Source organism: Lemur catta, chromosome 15 (assembly GCF_020740605.2).
Source record: "Lemur catta isolate mLemCat1 chromosome 15, mLemCat1.pri, whole genome shotgun sequence".
Taxonomy (NCBI): domain Eukaryota; kingdom Metazoa; phylum Chordata; class Mammalia; order Primates; family Lemuridae; genus Lemur; species Lemur catta.
In genome coordinates, this window is record NC_059142.1 from 21044993 (window position 1) to 21071520 (window position 26528).

Below are 26528 nucleotides of genomic sequence, written 5' to 3' on the forward strand. Positions count from 1 at the left end.
CTCCTGGGTTCAAGGGATCCTCCTGCCTCAGCCTCGGCATAGCTGTAGCTGGGACTATAGGTGCCACCACCACACCTGGGTAATTTTTTCTATTTTTTTGTGGAGATAGGGTCTCGCTCTTGCTCAGGCTGGTCTTGAACTCCTGACCTCAAGCGATCCTCCTACCTTGGCCTCCCAGAGTGCTAGGATGATAGGCGTGAGCCACTGCACACAGCCCATTTTGTAGAATTTGACATAAATAGAATCATATAGTATGTATTCTTTTTTCATCTCTCCTTTCACCCAGCATAAGGATTTTTCAGTTCATCCAGGTTGTTGCATGTATTAATGTTATAGTTTATTCCTTTTTATTGCTGAGTAGCATTCCATTGTATGGGCATACTATTATAAAATCTGCTTATTTATTTACCTGTTGATAAGGTGGGAGGAGAGGAAGTGTAGAGGGTGGTGTCATAAGAAAGTTAAATTCTAAAACCAGTATGACAGGGCATTAATGAATATCTTTTTAAATTTGTTAAATCAAAGAATATCTGTACAAGCATATTATTATACAGGTTTTTTTTGTTTGTTTGTTTGGTTGGTTTTTTGGGTTTTTTTAGAGACAGGGTCTGGCTCAGTTGCTCAGGTTGGAGTACAGTGGTTTGATCACCGATCACTGCAGCCTCCAACTCCTGGGCTCAGGGGATTTTCCCACCTTAGCTTCCCACCTGAGTACCACCATGCCTGGCTAATTTTTTTGGTTTTTTTAGAAATGGGGTCTTGCTATGTTGCCCAGGTTGGTCTCAAACTTCTGACTTCAAGAGATCCTCCCACCTCGGCCTCCCAAAGTGCTGGGATTCCAGGCATGAACCACTGCACCTGGCACATATTATAGTACTTAAAAATAAGGACATATTTATAATGATAGAAGAGTTTTGAAAGCAGCTGCCACTGGGATATAGACCTCGGGTATGAAACAGAAATCAACTGTTTTTTGCTAGTAAGTTTTGTAATGTTCTTTGATACTGTAAACCAAGTACAAGCATTACTCTGATAAATATAAAAGTTTATAGTTACAATTTTTAAAAGTATGGGTTAGCCAGATGGGGAAGATAATCTAAAATGACATGGGCATACTGTAAATTGTAAATTACTTTACAAATGTGAGAGTTCATTTAATTTAAAGTTGATAAATGGACCTGTTGAGGTCCATCATGCCTATAATGCAAGCACTCTGGGAAGCTGGGGCAGGAGGACGGCTTTAGGCCAAGAGTTTTAGACCAACCTGAGCAACATATCGAGACCCTGTCTTTACAAAAAATAGAAAAATTAGCTGGGCATGATGGCATGTGCCTGTAGTCCCAGCTACTTGAGAGGCTGAGGTAGGAGGATTGGTTGAGCCCAGGAGTTTGAGGCTGCAGTGAGCTATGATCATGCCGCTGCACACCAGTCTGGGCAACAGAGTGAGACCCTGTCTCTAAAAAAATTTAAAATAAAATAAAAGAGATAAATACCAAGAGCTCCTAAATAACAGACAGTAAAATACTAACTACAAATCTAAAAATAAACTCAGTGCAAATCCTTAAAAAAATCAATGTAGTCTAAATACTTTGTAATTCAGAAGAATAAACAGCACTGGAGACATACCCTATAAGCCAGCAATTCTACTTCTAGATGTGTACCCTAGGAAAACATTACAGGTGTTCGAGAAGACAAGAACACTACTGTTCATTGACTCATTCTTCAAATAACAGAAAATTAGAGACAACCTCAATGTTCATCAAAAAGGAAATATATAGATAAAATGTAATACATCATTGCATAGAATGCTTGGGAAAGAAAGGGAATGTATGCAATCTACATGTATCATGGATGGGTCTTGAAAACAATGTTGAGTGAAAAAAGCAAAATTTTTTGCTGAGTGATATTTATGGTATTACTATTTATGTAAATAAAAACAAAAGATTTTTCTATGGATACATATATGTATGTAAAAGTATTTTAAAAGGCTGCAATGCCACCTACCAAATAGATAATAGTGGCTGCCACTGGGAAGAAAAGAAAGAGGCCGAGTTTGGGCTGGAAGTCAAAGGAGAGTTTTAGTTTTCTTTGTAATTTTCTCATCTCTCATCTCCTTCCTTCTCACATTCCCCCCCTCCCCTTGGACAACGTTCTTACAGTTTATGAGTTATAAAAAAACCCAAACCAAAACAGCAAAACAGTATATAGCTAGAATAAGACTGAAAACAGTGCATTCTTCCCTTCCTGAAAAACTTATCCAGGGTTAAGTTTGAAAGGAAAAGTATTTACCACTAATTTCACTGGATAAATTTGTACTCCCTATGTTACGACAATAACAAATACTATAAAGATGGAAACAATTATGTCAATCTTTAAAATCAGTTTGCATAACATGACTCTTAGACACTGTGCAGTTAAAATGATATCAAAGTCGAAATTTCGGACCCCGAAGGGAGTATCTCGAAATAGGACGCTCGCCAAAACATTAACCTCTTATTCTAGGTGGTAGCAATGTGATCAATTATTTCCTTTTCTGTATTTTTAAAATATCCACTTTGAAAAAGGGGCTAGCCTAGATCTTCAAGAGTCTAAGTTGCAACTCTGGTATCAACTGAGTAGGTGACCTGGTCAAATTGCATCCTCAACGGTGAAACTGGACAAAAGTTCAAATCTCCAAATTCTCGGCTGCCTTTATGATAAATTTCACCGCTTCCCACACTTTCGCCAAGGGAAGAGTCTTGGCCCTCTCGGCTCGCCGTCCGCGCAGCCTCCAGAAGCAGCTGTAAGCTCCGCCCCCTGCGCTCTGGACGGCGCGAAAACCCAATTGACAAGAACTCCCTCCGAAGCCCTTCGGTCCGATCTGCTTTCCGCTTGCTGTCCCCACCTGGACCCCAGTCTCCAGCTATCATCCTGGAGTGCCCGCCTCGGCGGCACCCTGCACACACGGGCCGCGCCCCAGGCGCCTCGCTGCCCGCGCTTTCTCACCGCCTCTTTCCGCTTTCGGCTTGGCCGAGCTGGGCCCAGCCTCTGCGCCGGCTCCGTGCCGGTGAGCGCGGGGAATCCGAGACGGACTCGGCAGCCCAGCAAGTCGCTCCTACCGGAGCGGGCCGCCTCCATGGCTTCCAAGAAGGTCGGCCCGGACCGCGTAAGGTCCTAGGGGCTGGGATTCCGGGAAGCAGGGAGCATGGTGGGGGTCTTAGCCATGGCGGCTGCAGCTGCACCCCCTCCCGTGAAGGATTACGAGATCGAGGTGAGGTCGAATATTTGTCGAGCTCCTTTCTCTGTGTGTTGGGGGCCTGGAGTGTGTGGAAGGTGCTCCCGACTTTGCCTCTGTGAGGGGAAAGGAGGGACATTGTGTGAAACAGTTGCCGAAGTGTGTCGTTTCTTAGAGTCGTGATAAGTCCTGACAAGCACTGGGATTGTGAGATAAATCGGAATTTAAGTTACGATGGCCAGTTCCCAGATCCCGATATGTTGGTGGACAATGATGTTTTGGACTTTTTTTTTTTTTTTGAGACAGAGTGTCACTTTGTTGCCCTGGGTAGAGTGAGGAATGCCGTGGCGTCAGCCTAGCTCACAGCAACCTCAAACTCCTGGGCTCAAGCGATCCTCCTGCCTCAGCCTCCCGAGTAGCTGGGACTACAGGCATGCGCCACCACGCCCGGCTAATTTTTTCTATGTATATTTTAGTTGGCCAGCTAATTTGTTTCTATTTTTAGTAGAGACTGGTTCTTGCTCTTGCTCAGGCTGGTCTGGAACTCCTGACCTCGAGCGATCCGCCCGCCTCGGCCGCCCAGAGTGCTAGGATTACAGGCGTGAGTCACCGCGCCCGGCCTGTTTTGGACTTTTGACGTGTCACGAAGTCAAGTTCTGGGTTCATAATATGGAATCATAGAACTTTAGCGTTGAACAAAATCTTTAAGTTCAACCAGTTCATACATTTACCTGTTCTAACAATGCCACTTAGAGTGTCACTACATGAATCAAACAAGCTACTTAGTAAAGAAATCAGTTTCTTATGGCTCCAGAGCTTAATATACGGCAGTTACAAGTCCCAGCGTGGTGTGCAGATGTTCTCCTGTGTTTATCAGGTTTCAGTGCAATGCACTAAGCAGTCATTATAATAATGAGATTCCAATGCCATGAAGTAGTGGGCTAGCATGTTAAGGTAGACTTGCTATATGTTTACACCTTTTCTTCTCAGGCTAGCTTTCTAACTGAAGTATGTATCTTGGCATCCTTGAAGTGAGCTAAGATGTATGTTCATTTAGCTGTGACTCTTAGTTTTTTTTAGGATGGAGTGACTTTTGTCTACTTGATAATAGTTGTTACGTTGATATGTGTTTGCTAAATCATGTGAGTTACTTAGCTTGTCTCAGGTGTGAAGGAGGATTTCTCTTGTACTTGATTTACACAGTTCTTGATTTTTGTATGGTCAGTCTTGTCAGTCTTTTGGTTACAGTTTCTGCTTTTGGTACCCTGCTTGGAGAGCCTATTTCATAACGATGCTATTTAGTATGGTAAGGGTAAGGGCCTTATACACATTATTTTGGTTAATATCAACACTGTGATGAGGTATTATTATCTGTGTTGTACAGGTGAAAAGAGATTAAAAAGTAATTCAAAGAAAGTTAAATTAAAATTTTTTAAAAAGTGGCCAGGTGTGGTGGCTCACGCCTGGAATCCTAGCACCCTGGGAGCCCAAGGCAGGAAGACTCCTTGGAGTCAGGAGTTCAAGTCCAGCCTGAGCAAGAGTAAGACCCCAGTCTCTACCAAAATATAGAAAAGATTAGCCAGGCTTGGTGACCCGTGCCTGTAGTCCCAGCTACTCAGGAGGCTGAGGCAGGAGGATCGTGTGAGCCCAGGGGTTTGAGGTTACAATCCTCTGTGATGATGCCACTGCACTCTACCCAGGGCAAGAGAGTGAGATTCTGTCTCAAAAAAAAAAAAAAAAAAGAAAGAAAAGAAAAAAATTTTTTTAAAAGTTAAAAATAATTTGCTTAAGATTCCACACCAGTCAGTAGATGTCAGAGGTAGCACTTGAACTTAGATCTGCCTGACTCCAGCCTATTGTATAGTGCCTGTGATACCATCTCAGAGTTATAAATAATAACTCAGCATTTTTCTAATACATTTATGATTTCATTTTAACATATATAATTGTAACTTCTCTATAATTTATTTTGCCTCATATTTATCCAAATGGTTAGAAATTTGTCCCAGTACCATTTATTAACTGCTTCTTTGCCCACTAACTTGAATACTACTTTACCATATCTAAATTTTTAAATATATGCTTGTGTCTGTTTCTGGTTTTCTATCTTAAAAATTTTTATTTATTTATTTATTTATTGATTGATTGATTGATTGATTGAGACAGGGTTTCTCTCTGCTGCCCAGGCTAGAATGCTATGGTGTCCATCATAGCTCATTACAACCTCAAACTTCTGGGCCCAAGCGATCCTCCTACCTCGGTCTCCCCAGTAACTGGGACTACAGGCGCATACCACCAAGGCCAGCTAATTTTTATACTTCTTTTTATAGAGATGGGATCTTGCTTTGGTGCTCAGGCTGGTCTTGAACTCCTGGCCTCAAGTGATCCTCCAGCCTTGGCCTCCCAAAGTGCTAGGATTACAGGCATGAGCCACTGTGTCTGGCCTGTTTTATGTTTTCTGGTTCATTCCATTGAGCTGCTTGCTTATTCCTGCGTCAGTACTATGCTTTTTTTCTTCTCTATTTTTATTTTCCTCCCTCCCCTGCAGTACTATGCTTTTAATCATGATGGCTTTATAATATGTTTTAATTTTCTAGAAATAGAAATCCTCCATTCATTACTTATCTTTTAAGAAATGTCTTTGTTATTCTGGCAAGTTTATTCTAACAAATGAACTGAGAGAAGTTAAAATTAAAGAAAAGAATGATGGGACTTTTTATTTTTTATTTTATTTATTTATTTTTTGATGTGACTTTTTGTAACCAATAAGTTGATACTGTTTTCTATTATGTAAGTTACTTTGTTTATTTTTACTCCCCCTTAAAGTCAATGTAGATTACTAATTTATGAGCAACAAAAATATAACTATGCTTAGCATTATAATCATCTTGATACTGTGAGAGCAATAGCTAATGCAGGAGAGAGGTTGTAACTTTTAGTAGCAAACTAAAACCACGGAATTTGTAGTAGGTGTTCTCATGGTGATCTTTCACCATAATTTCTACTTTGTTGGTATATTTTGGGATCTTGGGCTTGTTCACTAAGTACCTGTTTCTTAGAAATAGAATAATGTGTGTATTTTTAACTAAAAAAGTAAAAAGGGAATGGAATTAATATTTGTAAGGTCCTTACCATGTGTCAGACTTAACGTATTTTTATGTAGGGCGTTTAGTATAGATTCTGTGGGGTGGGTAGTGCTTTTCAAAGGTTATAAACAGAGGCCAAGAGAAATTAATAAATTTTCTTATAAGTATAGTGTCCTTGGTTTTGTTTTAATATAAACTTTTCCTGAAGTATAATCTGTATACAGTAAAGTGCACAAATTGTGAGTGTACAGCTTGATATGAAATTGAGATTTGAATATAGGTTTAACTTTAAAGTTCATAGCTCATTTTCTTTCGAATAGATCACGTTTTTCACCTAAAGAAGCCTTCCTTTATTTTTATCCAATTACTTAAATTATTAGATCATGTTTAAAATTTATATTTTGTATTATTTTGCTTGAAATAAATGCCTTTTTTTCTTTTAAATTGCTAGCCATGCAAAAAGCGAAGGAAAGATGGTGACAGATCTTCATGTAAAACAATTACAAAGTATTTATCACCAGTCGGGAAGACTGGAGGCAGAGTTTTTGCTTCACCGAAACCCAGTAATATTCTGGATTATTTTAGAAAGACTTCACCCACAAAGGAGAAGACAAAATCAACGAGAGAGTGCAAGATAAAGTCATCTGCATCATTGCCCATTGACAGTAGCAAAGACTATAAGGCACCTTTGGAAATGTTCTCAAATAAAGAGTTTAAGAAGAAAGGAAAGAAGGTTAATTTATCTCATCAACTAAATAATATTAAAACTGAAAATGAATCTCCAATTGAAATTAATAGTGATGATAGCAAAGAAGATTCTAGTTTAAATAACAATTTTGTGGAAAGTAGTACTTCTGTTTCACTTTACAAGAAACATGTAGAGGTACTTGCAGAAAGCATCCAGGATATAAAAAATCAGTCAAGTACTATGACCTCCAAGAAAAATTCTAAAAATGTAAATCCTCAACAAGGGACCACGAAAAATGATTGCAAAAAGTTGAGAAAAAGGAAGCGCAGAGATGTGATAGATCTATCTGAAAGTTTACCCTTGGCGGAGGAAGTAAATCTGCTTAAAAAAGATGGTGAAGATAGTAAACAGATCATGCCTTTCCTGACTAATGAAATTGAGACTACTACAAATAATGTAAACTCTAGAGATAATGTAACTAAAATAGCCCAGTTAAATGATAATACAATAACTGTGTCATATGAGGAATTTTTAAAAAGTCACAGGGAAAATAAAGTGGAACAGATACCGGACTCAACAATGTCAATTTGTGTACCTTCTGAAACTGTTGAAGAAATAGTCAAAGGTGGTTATATAAGTGATACAGAAAACTGTGAAATTTCCCAGCATCTACACTTTAAGACAGTTACTGTTCTTGCACAAGTTCACCCTATTCCCCCCAAAAAGATGGGGAAAATACCTCAAATTTTCTTGAAACAAAAGCAACTTGAAATGGAAAATAGTCTATCTGATCCTGAGAATGAACAGACAATTCAGAAAAGAAAATCTAATGTTGTTATACAGGAGGAAGAATTAGAATTGGCAGTGTTGGAAGCCGGAAGTTCTGAAGTGGCAAAACCAAAATGTACTCTAGAAGAAAGACAGCAATTTATGAAAGCATTTAGGCAGCCAGCATCAGATGCACTTAAAAATGGAGTTAAAAAGTCTTCTGATAAGCAGAAAGACCTTAATGAAAAATCTCTAAATGAGGAAGGAAGAGATAATAATTCTAAAAAAATCATGGAAAATCCTGGTATTCAAATAGTTTCAAATAATGACAATTCACAATCACATACTGATAAAGGAAGTTTTCCTAAGGCGAAAAGTAAAAAACTAAAGAAAAAGGGTAAGAAAACATTAGATACCGGGGCTATTCCAAGTGAAAACCTAGAGGGAAATACTCAAAAGAAAGAAACAACCTTATCCTTAAAAGGTAAACAAAATCAAAATAGGATAAGAATGAGTTTAAGACAAAAGAAAACAGAAGTTTTCAAAAGCAGCACTTTATTTAACAGTGAAAGTATTGTTTGTGTAGCAAGTGATGACCCTTTAAAGATTTCCCGTTTGTGTAACAATAAATCATCAAGAAAAACCAGCACACCAGTTAAAGATGATAAGGTTATGTGTTCTAAAGCTGAACCTGAAGACAGCTTGGTAATTGTTTCCACGCCCAAGTCAGCCAGAAGGTCTGTAAGAAGTAGAAGCATGCCTACTCCAGTAACCATTAGAGATATTGATTCCAAAGATGCACAAGATAATAGTCCAGTAAAGGCTTCCACTCCAAAAGCAGCCAGCTTATCAGAAAAGCATAGCTTATATACAGCGGAATTAATAACAGTACCTTCTGATTCAGAGAGCCCTATTAGGTAAAGTTTTGTTTTGTTCTAGTATTCTGCATGTATTATTACCTGGGGAGGAAAATACATCAAGTATTGGAGGGTGTTATTTTTTTCTAGAAAACAGCTGATTTATAAGAAAAAGAACAGTTTGAAAAAATGCTTCTTGTTTTCCACATTTAATTTAAAGTCAGGCTTAATTTCAGATGAGTTCTAGATATATTTTGGATGAGCTAAACTCTTAGTCATCACAATTGCTAATTCCTACAGAAATATCCTTGAAATATGAATTCTGTGGATTGAACAAAAAAGAGATTAAAAATAATCTGTAATCTCAGCACTTTGGGAGGCTGAGGGAGGAGGATTGCTTGAGGCCAGGAGTTTGAGACCAGCCTGGGCAAGATAGTGAGACCCCATCTCTACAAAAAATAAACTAGCTGGGCATGGTGGCATATACCTGTAGTCCTAGCTACTCAGGAGGCTGTGGTAGGAGGATCGTTTGAGCCCAGGACTTTGAGGCCACAGTGAACTGTGATCAAGACACTGCAATCCAGCCTGGGTGACAGGGTGAAACCCCATCTTTAAAAAAAAAAAAAAAAAAACATAGAATGTTATTTCTTGAGTAAATTGACCCATGCACTATGAAGTATATATTGTGCTTACATACTGGTTCTCGCTAATATGAGAATGATCCTAAAGGCTAATTTTCTATAAAGCTCATTATTTCTAAAGGAAATAATAAAATTTGGCTTTCTTTTGAATCAGTGGTTTGAAACTGACAGTTATTTTTTTCTTCCTGTTTTAGAACAGTCTAGAAATTGGAGCACTAGTTGGTTTTTATCTATATTTAATTGAGATTCTTACACATTGTAATCATGAAAATGTTTCTGAATACTTTCTTTTTTTCAGAATGAAATTCACCAGAATTAGTACTCCCAAAAAGTCTAAGAAAAAATCTAAGAAAAGATCTGAGGAATCTGAAGCAACTGATGGAGATTTTACTTCTCCAACTAGAAAGGTAATTAAAGTACTAGAGAGTCCTAAAAGTGGCATTCTGTTTCCCTAAAAATAAAACAAAAAACCCACACTACTATTGGAAGTAATAAGCTAAAAGAAAATTCATATGTTTAACAAATTGGTTAACTACAACCCTGTATTATTTTTCACTATTATTCCATTCCTCTAGTTAGTTTATTAAGATATTTTATTAAGATATCTTATTGTGAGGTGAATGCAATCGATAAGGGCAGAGTATAATTTACCTATAAAAAGCTTTCTTAGTTTACATTCCAATAATTTTCTCTAAGGCTGCCTGTCTTACTTTGGGCTGCTATAACAAATTATGGGCTGGTGACTTAAACCGCAGAAATTTATTTCTGATAGTTCTGGGAATTGGGAAGTCCAAGATCAAAGTGCCAGTCTATCCGGTGTCTGGTAAAGTTTGCAGATGACCTCACATGGTGAAGAGCAGGCAGAGTGAAGGCTCCACCCTCATGATATAATTACTTCCTAAAGGCCCCACCTCCTAATATCATCACATTGGGGGTTAGGATTTCAACATGTGAATTCTGGGGGGCACATTCAGTCTGCCTATAGGTCATGATTGAATTTTTGGTTTATTTCTATAGCTTAGAGGCTCATAAGTAAAGTTCTTCAGTCTTGCTATTGTTGATGTTTTGGGTGGATAATTCTTTGTTGTGGAGGGCTGTCCTGTGCATTGTAGGATATTTAGCAGCAACCCTGGCCTCTACCCATAAGATGCCAGTAGCACCTCAACTCCTGTAGTTGTGACAAAAAATGTCTGCAGACGTTAAATATCCCCTGGAGAGGAAAAAACCACCCCTACTTGAAAAATGACAGCTCTAAAGGGAGAGGTATGATATATAAGAATACTTTAGTTGGTTCTGCAAAATAAGCTGCTTGTCCCCACCATGGGAGAATTGGATTCTCTCCAGGGTGAGTAGGTGTAGGTATGTGTGTTTTGAAAAAGCCATCAAGGTGACACTGATATAATCCTTGGGTGAAAACCACTGCTACAGAAAGTTGGTATCTCTTTTTTTTATTTAATAGCGTCATACTTTTGACTGCTTATCACATTCTAGGCATTGTGCTTAGTACTCATATCATTATTGTCATAAAGTAAGTATTTAAAAAATTTTTTTCTTAGTGGATATAATAGTGGAAATTCTCATAAAGTAAATATCATTTAACCCTGTTTTAGAGATGAACGAACTTGCAGTTAGTTCATGAGATGAGGAAATGTGTTTTTATGTGTGACTCCAGGAAGAATCTTTCCTAGAGTCATACAACTATGAGTAGTTAGAAAGATAGTCCTTAGCCTATTGGAAAGCTGACTGTACCATAGCTAAAGATTAAAAGTCTCTGAGGTGAACTTTATCCCATATATTTTGTTCTGCCTGATAATAATTCTAGAGGATAACTTCAACTTTAATTTTAGAAATATTGTGCCTTTGTTTGCATCATGTACTGCTTAGAATTGGGGTTCAGTAATAAATTTTCCAGCAAGACCAATGTCAAAATTAAATGTATCCAAATTGGGGCCCTTCCGAAATTACTTAGATCGGTTATTTTATCTCATAGTCTGTCAGTGAACCTCTTACCACAGGGCCCTTGTTCTCTGAAGCCTTATCCAGGCTTATGTACTAGATCTAGGAGAAAATCTTAGTAATTTTCTGGGAGAGATTTTTCATGTTTTTATGAGAATGAGGAGTAAACTGGTTTCCTAAGAGCCCCGTAGTCATAACAGTTTAGTGTTTATCCTTCCAAATAATAATTTAATAGGTATATGAGTTACATGTTTATCCTTCCAGACTTTTTTCTGTGCTTAAATAGCTATATTATCTTTTTTTAAAGGGATCACATAATGTAAACTGTTTTACATCTTGCTGTGTGTGTTTTTAATTCCAACATAAAAACCTGTAGAACCCAGAATATGGAAAGCACATTCTCTGAATTCTGGAAGATAATATTTAAATGCACATGGTCACATTGTGCACCGATGGCAGAGCTAGCCCTGAGGCCAGACTTTATTCTTACCTAGTGCTCTTTTCCATACCATAATACACTTTTAGCTTTGCTCTGAAAGATTCATCATAAAGTATTCTCAACTCTTAAAGTTATGACATATTTTTTATGGACCTGGTGTGTATCATTCTCTCTGTCTCTGTCTCTGTGTGTATGTATGTGTGATGTGTATATACACACAATAGTACACACAATAATAATGTATACTATATAATTGTACCATACCTATCTGTTCTTAGTCTTCCTTCTCTATCCTATGTAAGTACCTTGAGGCCTAGGTTCATGTATTATAAAATTTTTCCTTTATAGTATCCAACCCAGAGCCTTGCATACAGTAGGCTGAGTATTTGTATTTGGAAAGTTCTTTGCTTGAATTTGAAGACTAGCATAAAAAATAGATTGCCAAATCTATACTACAGATATCCTTCTGGGTGTTTTGTACATGTTTAAATATATTTATTTGGACAATTTCAAGTAAGAAACAAAGGTAAACTAATTATAACTAGACATATTTTAATTTAAAGTTCCTGGTAGACTTGAATAACTACTTCTTTGTTTTTTTTTTTTCATTTTTAATTCTTCTTTTTTATGTGTGATCAGTAAGACTGCTAGAACTTTGTTGATTATTTAATGTGATTTGCAATTGCATTTTTTCTGTTATTATATATTACTATTAAATATTTGTCAGCAATCTAAATTAATATTTCAAATTTTTGTCTAGGCAAGCAATGCTTCAAAAAATATATCAAAAGCAAAACAATTGATTGAAAAAGCAAAAGCTTTGCACATCAGTAGATCAAAGGCCACTGAAGAAATAGCGATACCCTTAAGGCGTTCCTCTAGACATCAGACACTTCCTGAAAAGAAGAAATTGTCAGAAATAGAAGTAAGTATTAACAAATATCTATTGGTAGAAATTCTGTCCTATTTTGTTGTTTGGAGTGGGAGAAGGACACCATTATAAAGTTACAAAGTAGCTTTGTGTCATAGCTTTGAAGTAGTAGAAGGAATATCATTTTTATTTCCGCTTCAAAGGACTTTGGCTCCTTTTGTCTATAGAATACAGTCCAAATTTTTCTCAAGTAACTCAAGATCCTTCATAGGCTGAACTAGCCCTTCCCTTCCCTCAAAACAACTCTTTGCTCTAGTAACACTATTCATTCCTCCCCAAATGGTGCAGCTTTCACTGTTTTCATTTTATTTGCTCTGTTTGAAATATAGCTTCCAAGCACTCTCTTCTACCTGAGGAATTCCTACTCAAACTTTAAGATCTTGCTAAATGCCACTACCTCTTCTTTTTTGAAAAATAGCTTTATCAGGATATAACTCACATACCATACAATTCACCATTCAAAGTGTGGCTTTTAGTATATTCACAGAGTTTTGTATCCATCACCACAATCAATTTTAGAACATTTTCATTACCCCAAAAAGAAACCCCATTTCCCTTAGCTGTCACTTCCCAATCCCTCATTCCCTCGGCCCTAGCCAACTACTAATCTGCTTTCTGTCTCTATAGATTTGCCTGTTATGGACATTTCATGTAAATGGTATCATATAACGTGGTCGTTTGTGTCTGGCTTCTTTTACTTAGGATTTAATTTTAAGATTATCCATGTTGTAAACCTCAGTATTTCATTTCTTTTTATTGCCAAATAATATCCCATTGTATGCATACACTACATTTATTTGCCCATTTATCAGTTAGTGGACATTTGGGTTGTTTCCATTTTTTTGCTATTTTGACTAATCTTATGAATATTCCACCACCACCTCCTGAAAGCTGTGCTGATGCCTTCAAGACAAATAGTTTCCTTCCCTATATGTACTTTACTTTTCTTGTTTTTTGGAACTTCAGTCAATATTGCTCTCACTCCACTGTATTATTACCATCTATGCATGGACTAGTTCTTCCTCTGTTCTGTAAACCCTAATGTAACGTTTGAGGCCAATTCTTGAATTTTATTTGCCTGTGTATTCCCAATTCCTTCTATATTGCTTCACACATGGTAGGTGCTTAATAAATGTAAGCTGACCACAGGAAAACATCAGACTTTATTCTAATACATTTCTAGTATGTATAGTTTTAAAAGGGGTCTAACTAGAATGTTAATAGCTTGGTCATATTGATTCTTTTATTTGGAATATAGTCTATTAGTTACTTTTTTAAAAAAGAAAGCCCTTGGTTGTAATAAACCCACTCTGATATCATATAAACTTGTGTGATGTAAGCATAGAGTCCTACCATTCTATCATGTGTTTTCTGTTTCAATCAGATAATGTCTGATGGAGCCACTAATTTAATTATTTTGTCTTTTTTCGGGGGAGGGGATAGGGTCTTGCTCTGTCACCTAGGCTAGAGTGTAGTGGTGCAGTCATAGCTTACTGTAGCCTTACTGTGCTCCTGGGCTCAAGTGATCTCCTGCCTCAGCCTCCCGATTAGCTAGAACTAAAGAGGTATGCCACCATGCCTGGCTGATTTTTAAAATTTTTTTTGTAGAGATGGGGTCTTGCTATGTTGCCCAGGCTGGTCTCAAATTCCTGGGCTCAAGTGATGCCCCTGCCTCGTGTGAGCCACTGTGCCCATCGTTGTCTATGGTTTCTATCACTGTAGTTCTTTTGAAGTTTTAATGACAGTAATTATATGATATATTTAAATTTTTTTTTCTTATTTTGTCATAGGACTCGGTAATAATAATAGATTCAAGTCCTCCTTCTTCAAAGCAGCCAGAGAAAAATCAGAAGAAACTTCAGTGTTTGAATGATGTGCTTGGAAAAAAACTTAGCAAGTCTACTAAAAATGTACCAGGTGATCAGATTTATTGACATTTATGATGAATAGTAGAATGTTTTGGGGGATTGTTCTGAATGTGCTCATGATGCAAATCTAATCTCTTATAAAATGTAAAATTTTAATTGTTTCATATTATTTCTATTTTGATAAATAAGAGTATGATGTAGTGAAGAGTTTTTCAAAGGGAAATAGAGCATATTTTAATTTATTGCATTTCTGTGTATCTTTTTAGTGTTAGTTAAGTTGGTGGTCCCTAAAGCTGATCATAAAAATCACTTTAAACATCTTTAGGTTCTTTCCTAGACATATTGAATAAAAATCTTCCAAAGTGGGTTGTGGGATTCTGTAGTTTAAAAAAAAGTTCTTCAGGAGAGTCTGATACCACGAGGTTGAGGCAACAGATCATTATATTAAAAAATTCTTTAAAATTTTTTTTTTTCTTTAAGAGATGGGGTTTCCATCTGTTGCCCAGTCCAGAGGGCAGTGGCTTGATCATAGCTCCCTGCAGGCTTGAATTTCTGGGCTCAAGTGATCCTTCTACCTTAGCCTCCCAAGTTGCTGGGATTATAGGTGTGAGCCATCGCGCCTGCCATATAAAAATTTTCTAATTAAAATAAATTAAAAAGTAAAATTTTTAAAAATTTGAAAAGATACTTTGAAATCATCTGAAGGTAAATGGAGATTGTAAACATTGATACTAACCTAAATATTTTTTTTCCTAAGGAAACATGAAAGTTGCTCCTTTATTTCTTCCCAGAAAACCACAAAAACCAGTCGATCCTATTGTTGGTTTTGATGAAAGAAGGTCAGTCCAATACAAATTTTAAAATGCCAAAATGTTTTATGGAATACATTTTATATTTATTCCTTTACTTTGATGAGAAAGCATGTAAATTATCATTTGAAGCTTTTATAAGTCCATTTTAAAAGATGACAATATTGACAGTGCTACAATTGGTAAAGATCTTGGTTTTTGCAAATGTTTTATGACCATCTCTGGACAAAATAGAATAATAAATAAGCAAACCAAAAATACAGAAAGCTGATTATGGACTTTTTCAATAAATATTTAAATATCTACTACTATGTACCAGGTACATTTGGTATTATGGATATTACGGGGACAAGACAAGAAACAGTCCCCGTCCTCATAAGGCTTACAGGGAAGATGATCTAAGATTAAACATTAATTTGGCCAAGAAATGAAAAACTGTAGTTGTGCTAAGGAGAGGCAAAAAATTCTATTAGTGTTTATGTTAAGGAGATTTGGTCTGGTATAGAAGGCTTCACTGAGGAAATGACACCTGAACTGAAATCTCAAGGATGAGCAGGAGTTCATCAGGGGGAAGAACAGTGTTCAGCCAGAGGGAACAGTCTGTGGAAAGTCCCTATAGCTGGAAGGAGCACAGTAAATACCAAAGACTGACAGAATGCTACTGTGACTTGAGCACAGAGGGCAGGGGTGAGAGGAATGTGAGATTCTTTTTTTTTTTTTTTAAGGGATGGGGGAGGGGAAGAAGTGTGAGGGAAGAAGCCTGGAGGGAGGGAAGGGGCAGGAATGTGAGATTAAGCTAGAGAGGTGGGTGCCAGCCAATTTAGGCCCTTGCAGGCCAAGTTAAAAAATTTGTTATTATGCTAAGAGCGATAAGAAGTAGCCAAATGGTTTGAAACAAGAGTATGAATATAAACATATTTGTATTTTGAAACTTTAATCTGTGTGCTGGATGAATTAGCTATTGCATAAAGAATGGAATGGGAGAAGGGTTAGAGGGGATCTAGGAGTACAGATGTGAGATGATGGCGGTGAGGTCTAGGGTGTTAGAGATGACATATAAAAAGATTTTAGGAGATACATTTAAATAAAAACTCGTGATGATTAATTAGATTTGGGGGATGGAGGTTGGGGGAGAGGAGGGTGTAAGGATGACATTTAAGTTCTGGTTTATGCACTTGGATGGCATGATGGAAAAAGATCAGGTCTAAGGACATTATGGGTTTAGGTTATTATTTTTTTTTTCTGTTGCAATTTTATTGTCTCACTCCAACTCATGGGCTCAAGGGATCCTTCTGCCTCAGCCTCGCCAGTAGCTGGGACGACAGGCATGTGCCACTGTACCTGGCTAAGTTTTCTATTTTTAGTAGAGACGGGGTCTTGCTGTTGCTCAGGTTGGTCTTGAACTCCCGAGCTCAAGGGATTCTCTGCCTCAGCCTTCCAGAGTGCTAGGATTACAGGCGTAAGCCACTGCAACCCAGCCTCTGTTTCAAATTTATTGAGGCATAAGTACATATTTTTAAGTGCACAAATCTGAAACATACAGTTTTGAGAAGTGTATCATATCAATCACTGTATCACCCTGGGTAGAGTGGAGTGATGTCATCATAGCTCACTGCAACCTCAAACTCCTGGGCTCAGGTGATCCTCCTGCCTCAGCCTCTCAAGTAGCTGAGGCTATAGGCATGTGCTGCCACACCCAGCTAATTTTTTTTATTTTTTGTAGAGACTGCATCTTACTGTTGCCCAGGCTGGTCTCAAACTCCTAGCCTCAAATGATCCTCCTGCCTCCAGCTTCCCAAAGTTCAGAATTACAGGCATGAGCCACTGCACTTGGCCCTAAAATAACTTTAAACTTAAGAAAAGTTTCCAGAAAACTACAAAGACTCCCATATCCTTTTCACCAAGATTTCCATGTCCTTGACTGCTTTTATTAAGGAGTGCAGACCTTATGTGCTATAGGATGACCCTCAACCTGGGTCTCTCTGATTTCCTCATGACCAGACTCAGCCTGTATACTCTTGTTTGTCAGGATTACCATGGAAACAGTGCTTTGCTCTTTTCAGTGTATCACATAAAGGAGGCAGGCATGTGACATTAACCCATCCCACTCCCGGTGACGTTAACCTTGATAAGCTGGATGTGTTGGTATCTGCCAGATTTCTCGATCTTAAATTCATCTTTTTCCCTTTGAAATTAATATTTGGTTGGAAGGTATTCTAAGATAATGCCAATATCTTGTTCCTCATCAAACCTGCAGAGTTATTGGCCTTAACATTGATGACTTCTACCTGAATTAGTCACATTAGGATGGTTGCCAAATGGTGATTCTCCATTGCAGTCATTGCTTTTTTATTTGTTAGTTGGCTGCTTTTTAGGGAAGAGCTTTTGTGTCTCCTCACATTTATCTATTTATTCGTTTACCTCTTCATTCCTATTTTATTCGGCAGCTTGTAATCCATTAATATTATTTATTTTGATGCTCAAATTGTTTTTAATTTGGCCAGTGTGAACCCTTCAGCTTGGTAAATATGTCTCCTTGACATCTCCTTATAATTTATGGAGCATTTCTTACTTTCTGGAACAGGTACATGTTCCAGGCTCATCTTTTACTTGCCCTGCCTCAGCCTGTAATCAGCTATTTCTGCAAGGATCCCTGGTTCCTTCCAGTGGAAGATGGTATTTAGAAACCAAGATCTAGGTGTTCACTGTGCTCATTGCTCCTGGAGGTGTCAATGCTTCTAGGCTTTTTCAACAGATAAAGCTGGGATATATATGTATGTATATGCATACACATACATACATATCCAAAACTATTATATTTCTGTGTGTATAATATATGTGTAACATATAATACACATATATAGGATATATGTATATTTTATATAAGTACCTTATACTCTTCTCCTTTAAGTTTACCTTCTGCTATAGGTACATACTAATTTAACCACAACTTTACCCATCTTTTCCTCTTTCCCTCATAGTAACTATAGAAAAAAATGTACCACCTCCTCTTTTCTATGATTAATTAATCTGGCTTCAGAGTTCGTTTTCATTTCACTCAAACAGTAAAGGAAAACAGAAGTACAGTAAAAGGTTTTGTAGCCTCTTTTTAATTACCAACCCAAATTTCTATTTGCAGAGAATATTGCAATTCTTAACTCTGTATACAGCAGGCTAGGAAGGGCATATAAGCTGTGACATACCACCACACTCCTTCCCCTGCCACCGCTCTAGCCTCCCATTCTCTCCACCCTCTCACCTACTTCCTACCTCATGCACTGTAGTCAACATTTTTATGATTTGTAATCTAAAGATAAGCCAAGTTAAACCGAGACATCAATAAGTGCCTTAATTTCGCTGCTATTATATTGAAAATAATATAACACTGGAAGTTCTTATATTAACTTTCTGAAATATGGCACTGATTTTTTCTGATTATAATACAAATGCATGTTTAAGAAGAAAACAAAACACAAGAGAGGAAAACTCACCTACCACCCACAGCTAGTCCCAGTTACCCTTTTGGTGGATGTCCTTCCAGGCATTTTTAAAATTTATTTTATTTAATTTCTTAACATAAATAGATTTTCATTTTTGTGATAAGCAAAAAGGAATTTCACCAGCTAACATCTTAGGTAGGTGATTATTTTTATTTACTTATTCTTTTGAGACAAAGTCTCACTCTGTTGCCTGGGCTGGAGTGCAGTGGTGTCTTCATAGCTCACTGTAGCCTCAGACTCCTGGGCTCAAGTGATCCTCCTGTCTCAGCCTCCTGAGTAGGTGGGATTACAGGCATGTACCGCCATGCCCCGATAATTTTTTTATTTTTTGTAGAGATGGGGGTCTAGGTCTTGCTCAGGTTTATCTTGAACTCCTGGGCTCAAGCAATCCTCCCACCTGGGCCTCCCAAAGTGCTAGGACTATAAGTGTGAGCCACCGTGCCCAGCCAGTTTTTTAAATTAAGTTAAAAGGTTTTATTTTCTAGATAGTTTATTCTTTTAAGTGTTCATAACCTTAGCTTTTCTTTTTCCAATTATTTTCGTAAAAGTCAAGATACATCTGAAAAATCTCAGGATTGCAACATACAATTTAAAGCAAAACGTGACTTCCTAATGAGTGGTTTACCAGATTTGTTGAAACGACAAATTGCAAAGAAAGCTGCTGCATTGGATGTATACAGTGCAGTGAGTGCCAGTTTCCAGAGAGTTGTTCATGTACAACAAAAGGATGATGGTAAGTTTGTTTATTATTATTGAATATTTATTCTTCTACAGTTAGAAGTAATATTACACTATGTCAGTTGGTTAAAGATGCACTAAGGTTGAAGTGTCATTCTTCTGATGCTTTTAATGGAAATTTTTAGTTTTTCCTCAGTACCCATGGGGGATTGGTTCCAGGACCCTTTTGGGTACCAAAATCTATGGATGCTCAAATCCCTTATATAAATGGCATAGTATTTGCATATAAACTGTGCACATCCTCTGGTATACTTAAATCACCTCTGGATTATATATAATATAATGTAAATGCTATGTAAATAATTGTTATACTGTACTATTTAGGGTATAAAGACAAGAAAAAAAAGTCTATACGTGTTCAATACAGACACAACCATCCATTTTTTTTTCCTGATTTTTTGATCCACGGTTGATTGAATCCATGGATGTGGGACCCACAGATACAGAGGGCTGGCTGTATGTGTATCATCTTCTCTTCCTCAGCCTTGGACTCAGTTTACTGAGGATGGGGAAGTGGAGCATGGAAGCCACACATATCCTTAGTCCTTAACCCCTTATGCCAGAAGAGAGCAGGCAAACGTGAGGGACCTTGAATTAATGTTCTCTTGAGAGACACTGTGTTTTATTTTTTATTATTTATTTATTTACAGACAGAATCTCCCTCTGTCACCTGGGCTACAATGCTATGGCATCAGCCTAGCTCATAGCAACCTCAAAGTCCTGAGTTCAAATGATTGTCTTGCCTCAGCCTTCTGAGTAGCTGGAATTACAGGCACACGCCACCACGGCCAGCTGATTTTTCTGTTTTTAGTAGAGATGGGGTCTCGCTCTTGCTCAGGCTAATCTCCATCTCCTGACCTCAAGCGATCCTCCTGCCTTGGCCTCCCAGGGTGCTACGATTACAGGAGTGAGCCACCTCGCCTGGCTATAAGGCACTATGTTTTAAAAGGAAGGCAGTTTCCTTCTGAAATCATAGCCTGTGTGTGATCAGATCATCTTCAAGAATTTCTCAGAGAAGTTGCAGCCTTGCCCTTGCCCTATCTACTGTTGAGTTCTGAAAGGAAGTGTGTTTGCTGCCTCTGTAGGACAGCTTTTGCTGCTTAGTATATAAGTATCTTCCGGATATGCAGGTAACAAGTAGCAAGTGAGCTATTTGCACAGGCCCTTTGTATGGTCATATTAGCCTGATCATAATCTATTTGAAATCAAATGATGTAACAAGCCCAATCTTACTTTACTTATAGTTTTTAATTACTGATAATATGTGAAGTCTTATAACTTTGTCCTCATTCCTACCTAGAGTTTTTTATGGGTTGTTTTTTCTTCTGTGTGTTGTTTTTAAGCACAAAAACTGTTAAGTTCTCTGCCGGATTTGTGGTTTGGTTTAGTGCACTCCCTCTGCCCATGAAGGTGCATTGTGCTCTGTTCTTCTTTCTTTGCCTTTTGAGTTTCTGACATTAATACTTTGTGAGTTTTGTTCAGCCTCTCTTTTGCATGGGGAATTTGCTAGCTAGTCTTCCTAGTAATTTTTTCTGCTTTTCCTTATTTCCCATCTCTGGCACTGGCCATTCAGTTGATGGTTTTCTTGTTATTTTCACTAATGGAGTTTTTAATAGCATTTTCTAATAGTACGTTCAATTATAGAAATTAGTTATGCTTTTCTTTCCTGAATTTGATAAACCCATTTTCATAGGAGTGCTGGTATAAAACTTTTACCTGTTTATAGATGAGCAGAGGCAAGTACAGAGGGAGCCTCTCTATCTTACAATCTTAAGACTTATTGAACACGTATTATAATTGTCTAGAATTCTGTTGAGCAGTTCATACACATGTCTAGTGTAATCCCCATAATAACTCTAGGAGGTTGAGTATTATAACTATCGCCACTGCTTTCTTCATGCTCACAGGTCTAGTAAGTGGCAGAGTCTGGGTTGGAATCCAGGTCTGACTTAAAAGGTTAGACTTTAGGTTGGGTACAGTGGCTCATGCCTATAATCCTAGCACTCTGGGAGGCTGAGGCAGGAGGATCACTTGAGCTCAGGAGTTCAAGACCAGCCTGAGCAAGAGCAAGACCCCATATCTACTAAAAATAGAAAAAATTAGCCAGGCATGGTAGCACTAGCCTGTAGTCCCACTTACCCAGGAGGCCAAGGCAGGAGGATCGCTTGAGCCCAGAAGTTTGAGGTTGCTGTGAGCTAGGCTGATGCCATGGCAGTCTAGCCTGGGCAACAGAGCAAGACTCTGTCTGAAAAATGAATAAATAAATAAATAAAAGTTTAGACTTTAAACCAGGATACTAATTGCCCCTAAAATTTTTAATCTGTGTATCAAGTTTGATTTAAAAAGAAATGAAAATTCAGCTGGGTATGGTGGCCTATGCCTATAATCTCAGCTACTTGGGAGGCCAAGGCAAGAGGATCACTTGAATCCAGGAGGCCAGGAGTTTGAGGCTGCAGTGCAGTAGGATTGTGCCATTGCCCTCTAGCCTGTGTGACAGAGGGAGACCTCAACTCTTAAGAAAAAGAAAAAAGAAAGAAAAAAAGGCCGGGCATGGTGGCTCACTCCTGTAATGCTAGCACTCTGGGAGGCCGAGGCAGTAAGATTGCTTGAGGTCAGGAATTGGAGACCAGCCTGAGCAAGAACAAGACCCCGTCTCTACTAAAAATAGAAAAAATTAGCTGGGCGTGGTGGCCCTCGCCTGTAGTCCCAGCCTCCTTAGGAGGCTGAGGCAGGAGGATCCCTAGAGCCCAGGAGTTGGAGGTTGCTGTGAGCTAGGCTGACACCACTACACTCTAGCCTGGGCAACAGAGCAAGACTCTGTCTCAAAAAAAAAAAAGAAAAGAAAAGAAAAGAAGGCAAAGTTTGCTAATATTTACTTGGTTTTTACCAATTGGGAGGGAAGACTAGGTATTTTTTATTAATTGTATTTGTTGGAGATGAGGATTTTACATACTCATTTGGGTTTTTGGTACTTTTGTGTTAACTATGTAGTTGTCAAATCTTTTCATGTTTACATTTAATAAATGAATAATATATAAATAAAGTTAATTAAGATAACTTTTCTGTTTTCCTTTCTTTAGGGTGCCATTTGTGGCATTTGAAACCACCTTCTTGTCCTCTCTTAACTACATTTAAAGAACTCAGTACTAAAGTAATAGATCTTTCAAAATGTGTTATTGCTCTTGGTGAATTTTCAACGTTGAATTCAAATTCAAAAAGCAGTAATTCTGCAGTTGTGGTAAGTATTAGAGAGCTCATTTCTCCTACATCTTTCAGAGAAAAAAATTTTTTTTGAATATCTACTGTTGTAGCCTAGAGTTGCTTTTTTCCTAGAGTCTAATGTTAAAAAATAAATCCTAATTGTAGCACATTTTTCTTTTAAATACTCATAGAGCTTTAAAAACATTTTAAGAAGTAATGAATTTTCAGATATCGACCACACAGCAGAAATTAAAGCAAAAAAAGAATTAATGAAAGCCAGTTTTGAAAGAATATTAGATTATGTAGCACATTTAGATACATTATAAATCAACATTATAATCTATTAAGTGTATAAATTATAATTAGTTGAAAGGGAGAGAAGTAAAAATATGAACTAAATCCTTCAAAAGCTATGCAAATGCAGCTTTGTGTTCAGTGAGTAGAGCTAATCCTACATTGATACTGACTTATGGACAAGTGGTTGATAATATTGTGATTAACATTAGTAGATGATGTGGGTCTGTTATTGTGCATTTTATTCTTTTCTTTTTTTTTTTTCTTTTCCTTTGTCTTTTTTCACTCCTCTGTAGCCCCAAGGAGCATTTTATTCTTTATTGCAGTTTATGAGGACACGGAAAGATTTTACTGAAGAAGTAAGAAATGTTTTGCTGGAGGAAATTAGGTTGTCAAATCCTGAATTTTCTTTGAGAAAATATTTTCCCTTGCTTCTAAAAAAACGAATTGAGCACCAGGTACTTTCTGAGTGCCATGGTAAACAAGGTTAGTGATAATTATTATCTGTGTTAATATGTCAGATTTGAAAACACTAAGACTTAGCCATTGACTCTTGAAAGTGGTCACTACAGACAAAACATTGCTTACAGTTGGCAGGGAGAATTGCTCAACTGAAGTAAAAGCATCTTGTACAGTGTAATGTTAGTCCCTGCCAGCTTCCAAAGATGCCAATTCAAAGACAACTTTAATTGTGTTGAAATACTAATCATTCATTTAAGGAAAGCTTTAGATCAAATGATGTGAACTTATATAGCTGGAACAAAGGCAGTCTAAATATTAAGCTCTCTAGCTTGTTTTCAGTATGTCATGTTTGATTCTTGCCTTTTCATTTTAAAGTCATAAGGCTATTGGGCTGGGCCTTGTGACTCTCACCTGTAATCCCAGCTACTTGGGAGGCTGAAGCAGGAGGATTGCTTGAGCCCAGGAGTTGGAGGTTGTAGTGAACTATGATCACACCACTACATTGCAGCCTGGGCAACAGAGTGAGACCCTATCTCTTAAAGTAAAAAAAATTGGATATTTGAAGGTGATAAAAGATTATTAAGTATTAAAAATTGTTTTTTGTTGATTAGTAAGCATTTCTTTAATTCCTATAATAGAAAGTCCACAGCAAGAGCCTGATGTCAATCAAAAAGAAACCAAAAGGAAACGAGTAGAAACAGGAAATCATAAGTCAAAAAGAAAGAAACCAAATGAAAATTCAGGAAGTCCAGAAAAGATAAATGGGAAGCCAGAAGAACTTGACAAAAGAAACAAGTCTTCTAGTATCAAGATAGATTCTTCCAAAGGTATGTTTTCTAAAAGATCCCGAAGAAACAAACTGCTTTGAGTCCACATGAAGTGGAAACAGAAGCAGAAGATTTTGATGTTCTGATAACAGGTAATGACAAAGAGTCTACATCAGAATTATCTTCTTTTCCTGGCAAATTAGATTTTCTCCCTCTGGTTCCAAAACTTTCTTGTTTTATAACCTCTCATTGTTTTCCGCTCTCTTTTAATATACGCTTATCACAACTTTAAGAAAACGTATATGTGTATAAGATAAGTGGAAGCCTCACTGCTTAGAGGCTTACAAATAACCATATTAATAGTCTTTGATTTTTCTGTGCTTCTGTAAATAAATACGCTTTTTTAAAAATCTGGGATCATACTATACATACTATTTTACAATGTATTTCACATGTCTTTGACATGTATCCATCTGGTTTATGTACCCTTTCCATAGTATTCCAATGAATGGATTTAATTCACCCATTTATATAGCTTTATATAGGTTAAGCATCCCTAATCCAAAAATCTGAAATCTGAAATGCTCCAAAGTGCAAAACTTTTTGAGCACTGAAATGATGCCATAAATGGAAAATTCCACACCTGACTTCATGTGACAGGTTGCAAACTATAGTCAAAACTTTGTTTCATGCACAGAATTGTTAAAAATATTGTATAAAATTACTTACAGCTATGTGTATAAGGTGTATATGAACTACAAATGAATTTCATGTTTAGACTTGGGTCCTATCCCCAAGATATCTCATTATGTACATGCAAATACTCCAAAATCCAAAAAAAATCTGAAATCCAACATACTTCTGGTCCCAGGCATTTTCAATAAGGGATGCTCAACCTGTAGTATGTTTTAGTATTTCGTATGGCAAGTATCCTATCATGTCTCAAAGAATTTTTATGCATTTACTTCTAGGTGAACTATAGGTTACCTTATATCCATAAATCCCATTGAAATTTTGATTTTGCATTAATTTATAAATTCATTTGGAGAGAAAGTATCAACCTCAAACTGCCAATGAACTCATAGGCAATGAATTAGCTATAAAAAATGTACGTCTTTACAATATTTAGTCTTCTCAATTAAGAGTGTAGCATCTCTCTCTGTTTACTCAGGTTGATTTTATAGGATGTTTTAATGTTTCTTTTCAGTGGTCAGAAGGGTCTCTATTAAGATAATGCTGCCTTTGTTCTATACATTACTGGTTTTATGCTACAAATTATTTTTCACAGTTCATTTCTTGAGTGGTTATTAAAAATTTAAATGTACACTTTTGTACCTTCATAACATTATGGTGGTTATTTTTTTAAGGGGGAAGAGTTTGGTGTGAAGAATTTTAAATGTAATTTTAAGTTTTAAAGTTACCTTTTTGGTATTTTGTAAATATAAATGTTTTTTAAAATGCTTATTATTACATTGTAAGAATAAATGTCTATAAATACAGATATATTATGTCAAGGAACAAATACCTTAATATTTTCTTTTGCTTTAGATTCTAGAACTGAAGACATGCTCTGGACAGAGAAGTATCAACCTCAGACTTCCAGTGAACTCATAGGCAACGAGTTAGCTATAAAAAAGTTACATAGGTTGGTAAAATTTGTAAAGGAACTAAGAAATAGTTTGTGAATTTAGTTTTATTTTTTGTTTATAATAAAATTTAGAAATTATAATTATAAAGTAATATATTACATGGTAAAATCTTTTACAAAAAAGAAGGATTTAAAGTAAAAAGTATTTATCTTTCCTCACATTCCCACATGTAACCACTGTTGAAAATTTTTGTAAAACCTAGAAAAAACTTTAGGTTAGTTCCTTTCTAACAAATGTGATCATATTACTACTAATTCAGTTCCACAGTCCTTTGTCTACAATTCCCACATCCGAAAAGTTCTGAAAACTTAAAGATTATTAACTTTATTATACAAAGTTCATTATGTCTTTACACTTAGTAGAAATTCATACTTTTTTTAATAGGAATATTAAATGATTATGAATGTACTGCCCCAGGCCACATTAGAGATATTATTTAATATGTGGTATATGTGCCAAATTACCTTTCTAATAACTGAAAAATTCCAGATTCTAAAACTACCTGGCCCAAAGGGTTTCATATAAGGAACTGTGGACCCATAATAATAGTTAATACTGTGAACTTTGTACTATTCTGAGTACTTGCACTGTTCTTAGTTCATTTAATCCTTAGAACAATACCCATAAGGGTAAATACTGTTATCTCATAGATGAAGAAAC

General features: G+C 36.9%; 1 protein-coding gene across 1 annotated transcript in view; it reads left to right on the forward strand.

Moving 5' to 3' along the window:
• The first annotated feature begins 3065 nt into the window (after nt 1-3065).
• ATAD5 (ATPase family AAA domain containing 5) overlaps nt 3066-26528 on the forward strand; it is a 46373-nt gene continuing 22910 nt past the window's right edge. The window contains exons 1-11 of the mRNA XM_045525436.1: nt 3066-3250; nt 6752-8673; nt 9553-9661; nt 12410-12574; nt 14371-14497; nt 15206-15287; nt 19306-19490; nt 22576-22733; nt 23287-23476; nt 24091-24279; nt 25768-25864. Of these exons, the coding sequence (XP_045381392.1) occupies nt 3185-3250; nt 6752-8673; nt 9553-9661; nt 12410-12574; nt 14371-14497; nt 15206-15287; nt 19306-19490; nt 22576-22733; nt 23287-23476; nt 24091-24279; nt 25768-25864 (3290 nt within the window). The 5' untranslated portion in view covers nt 3066-3184. The remainder of the gene's footprint in view (nt 3251-6751; nt 8674-9552; nt 9662-12409; nt 12575-14370; nt 14498-15205; nt 15288-19305; nt 19491-22575; nt 22734-23286; nt 23477-24090; nt 24280-25767; nt 25865-26528) is intronic.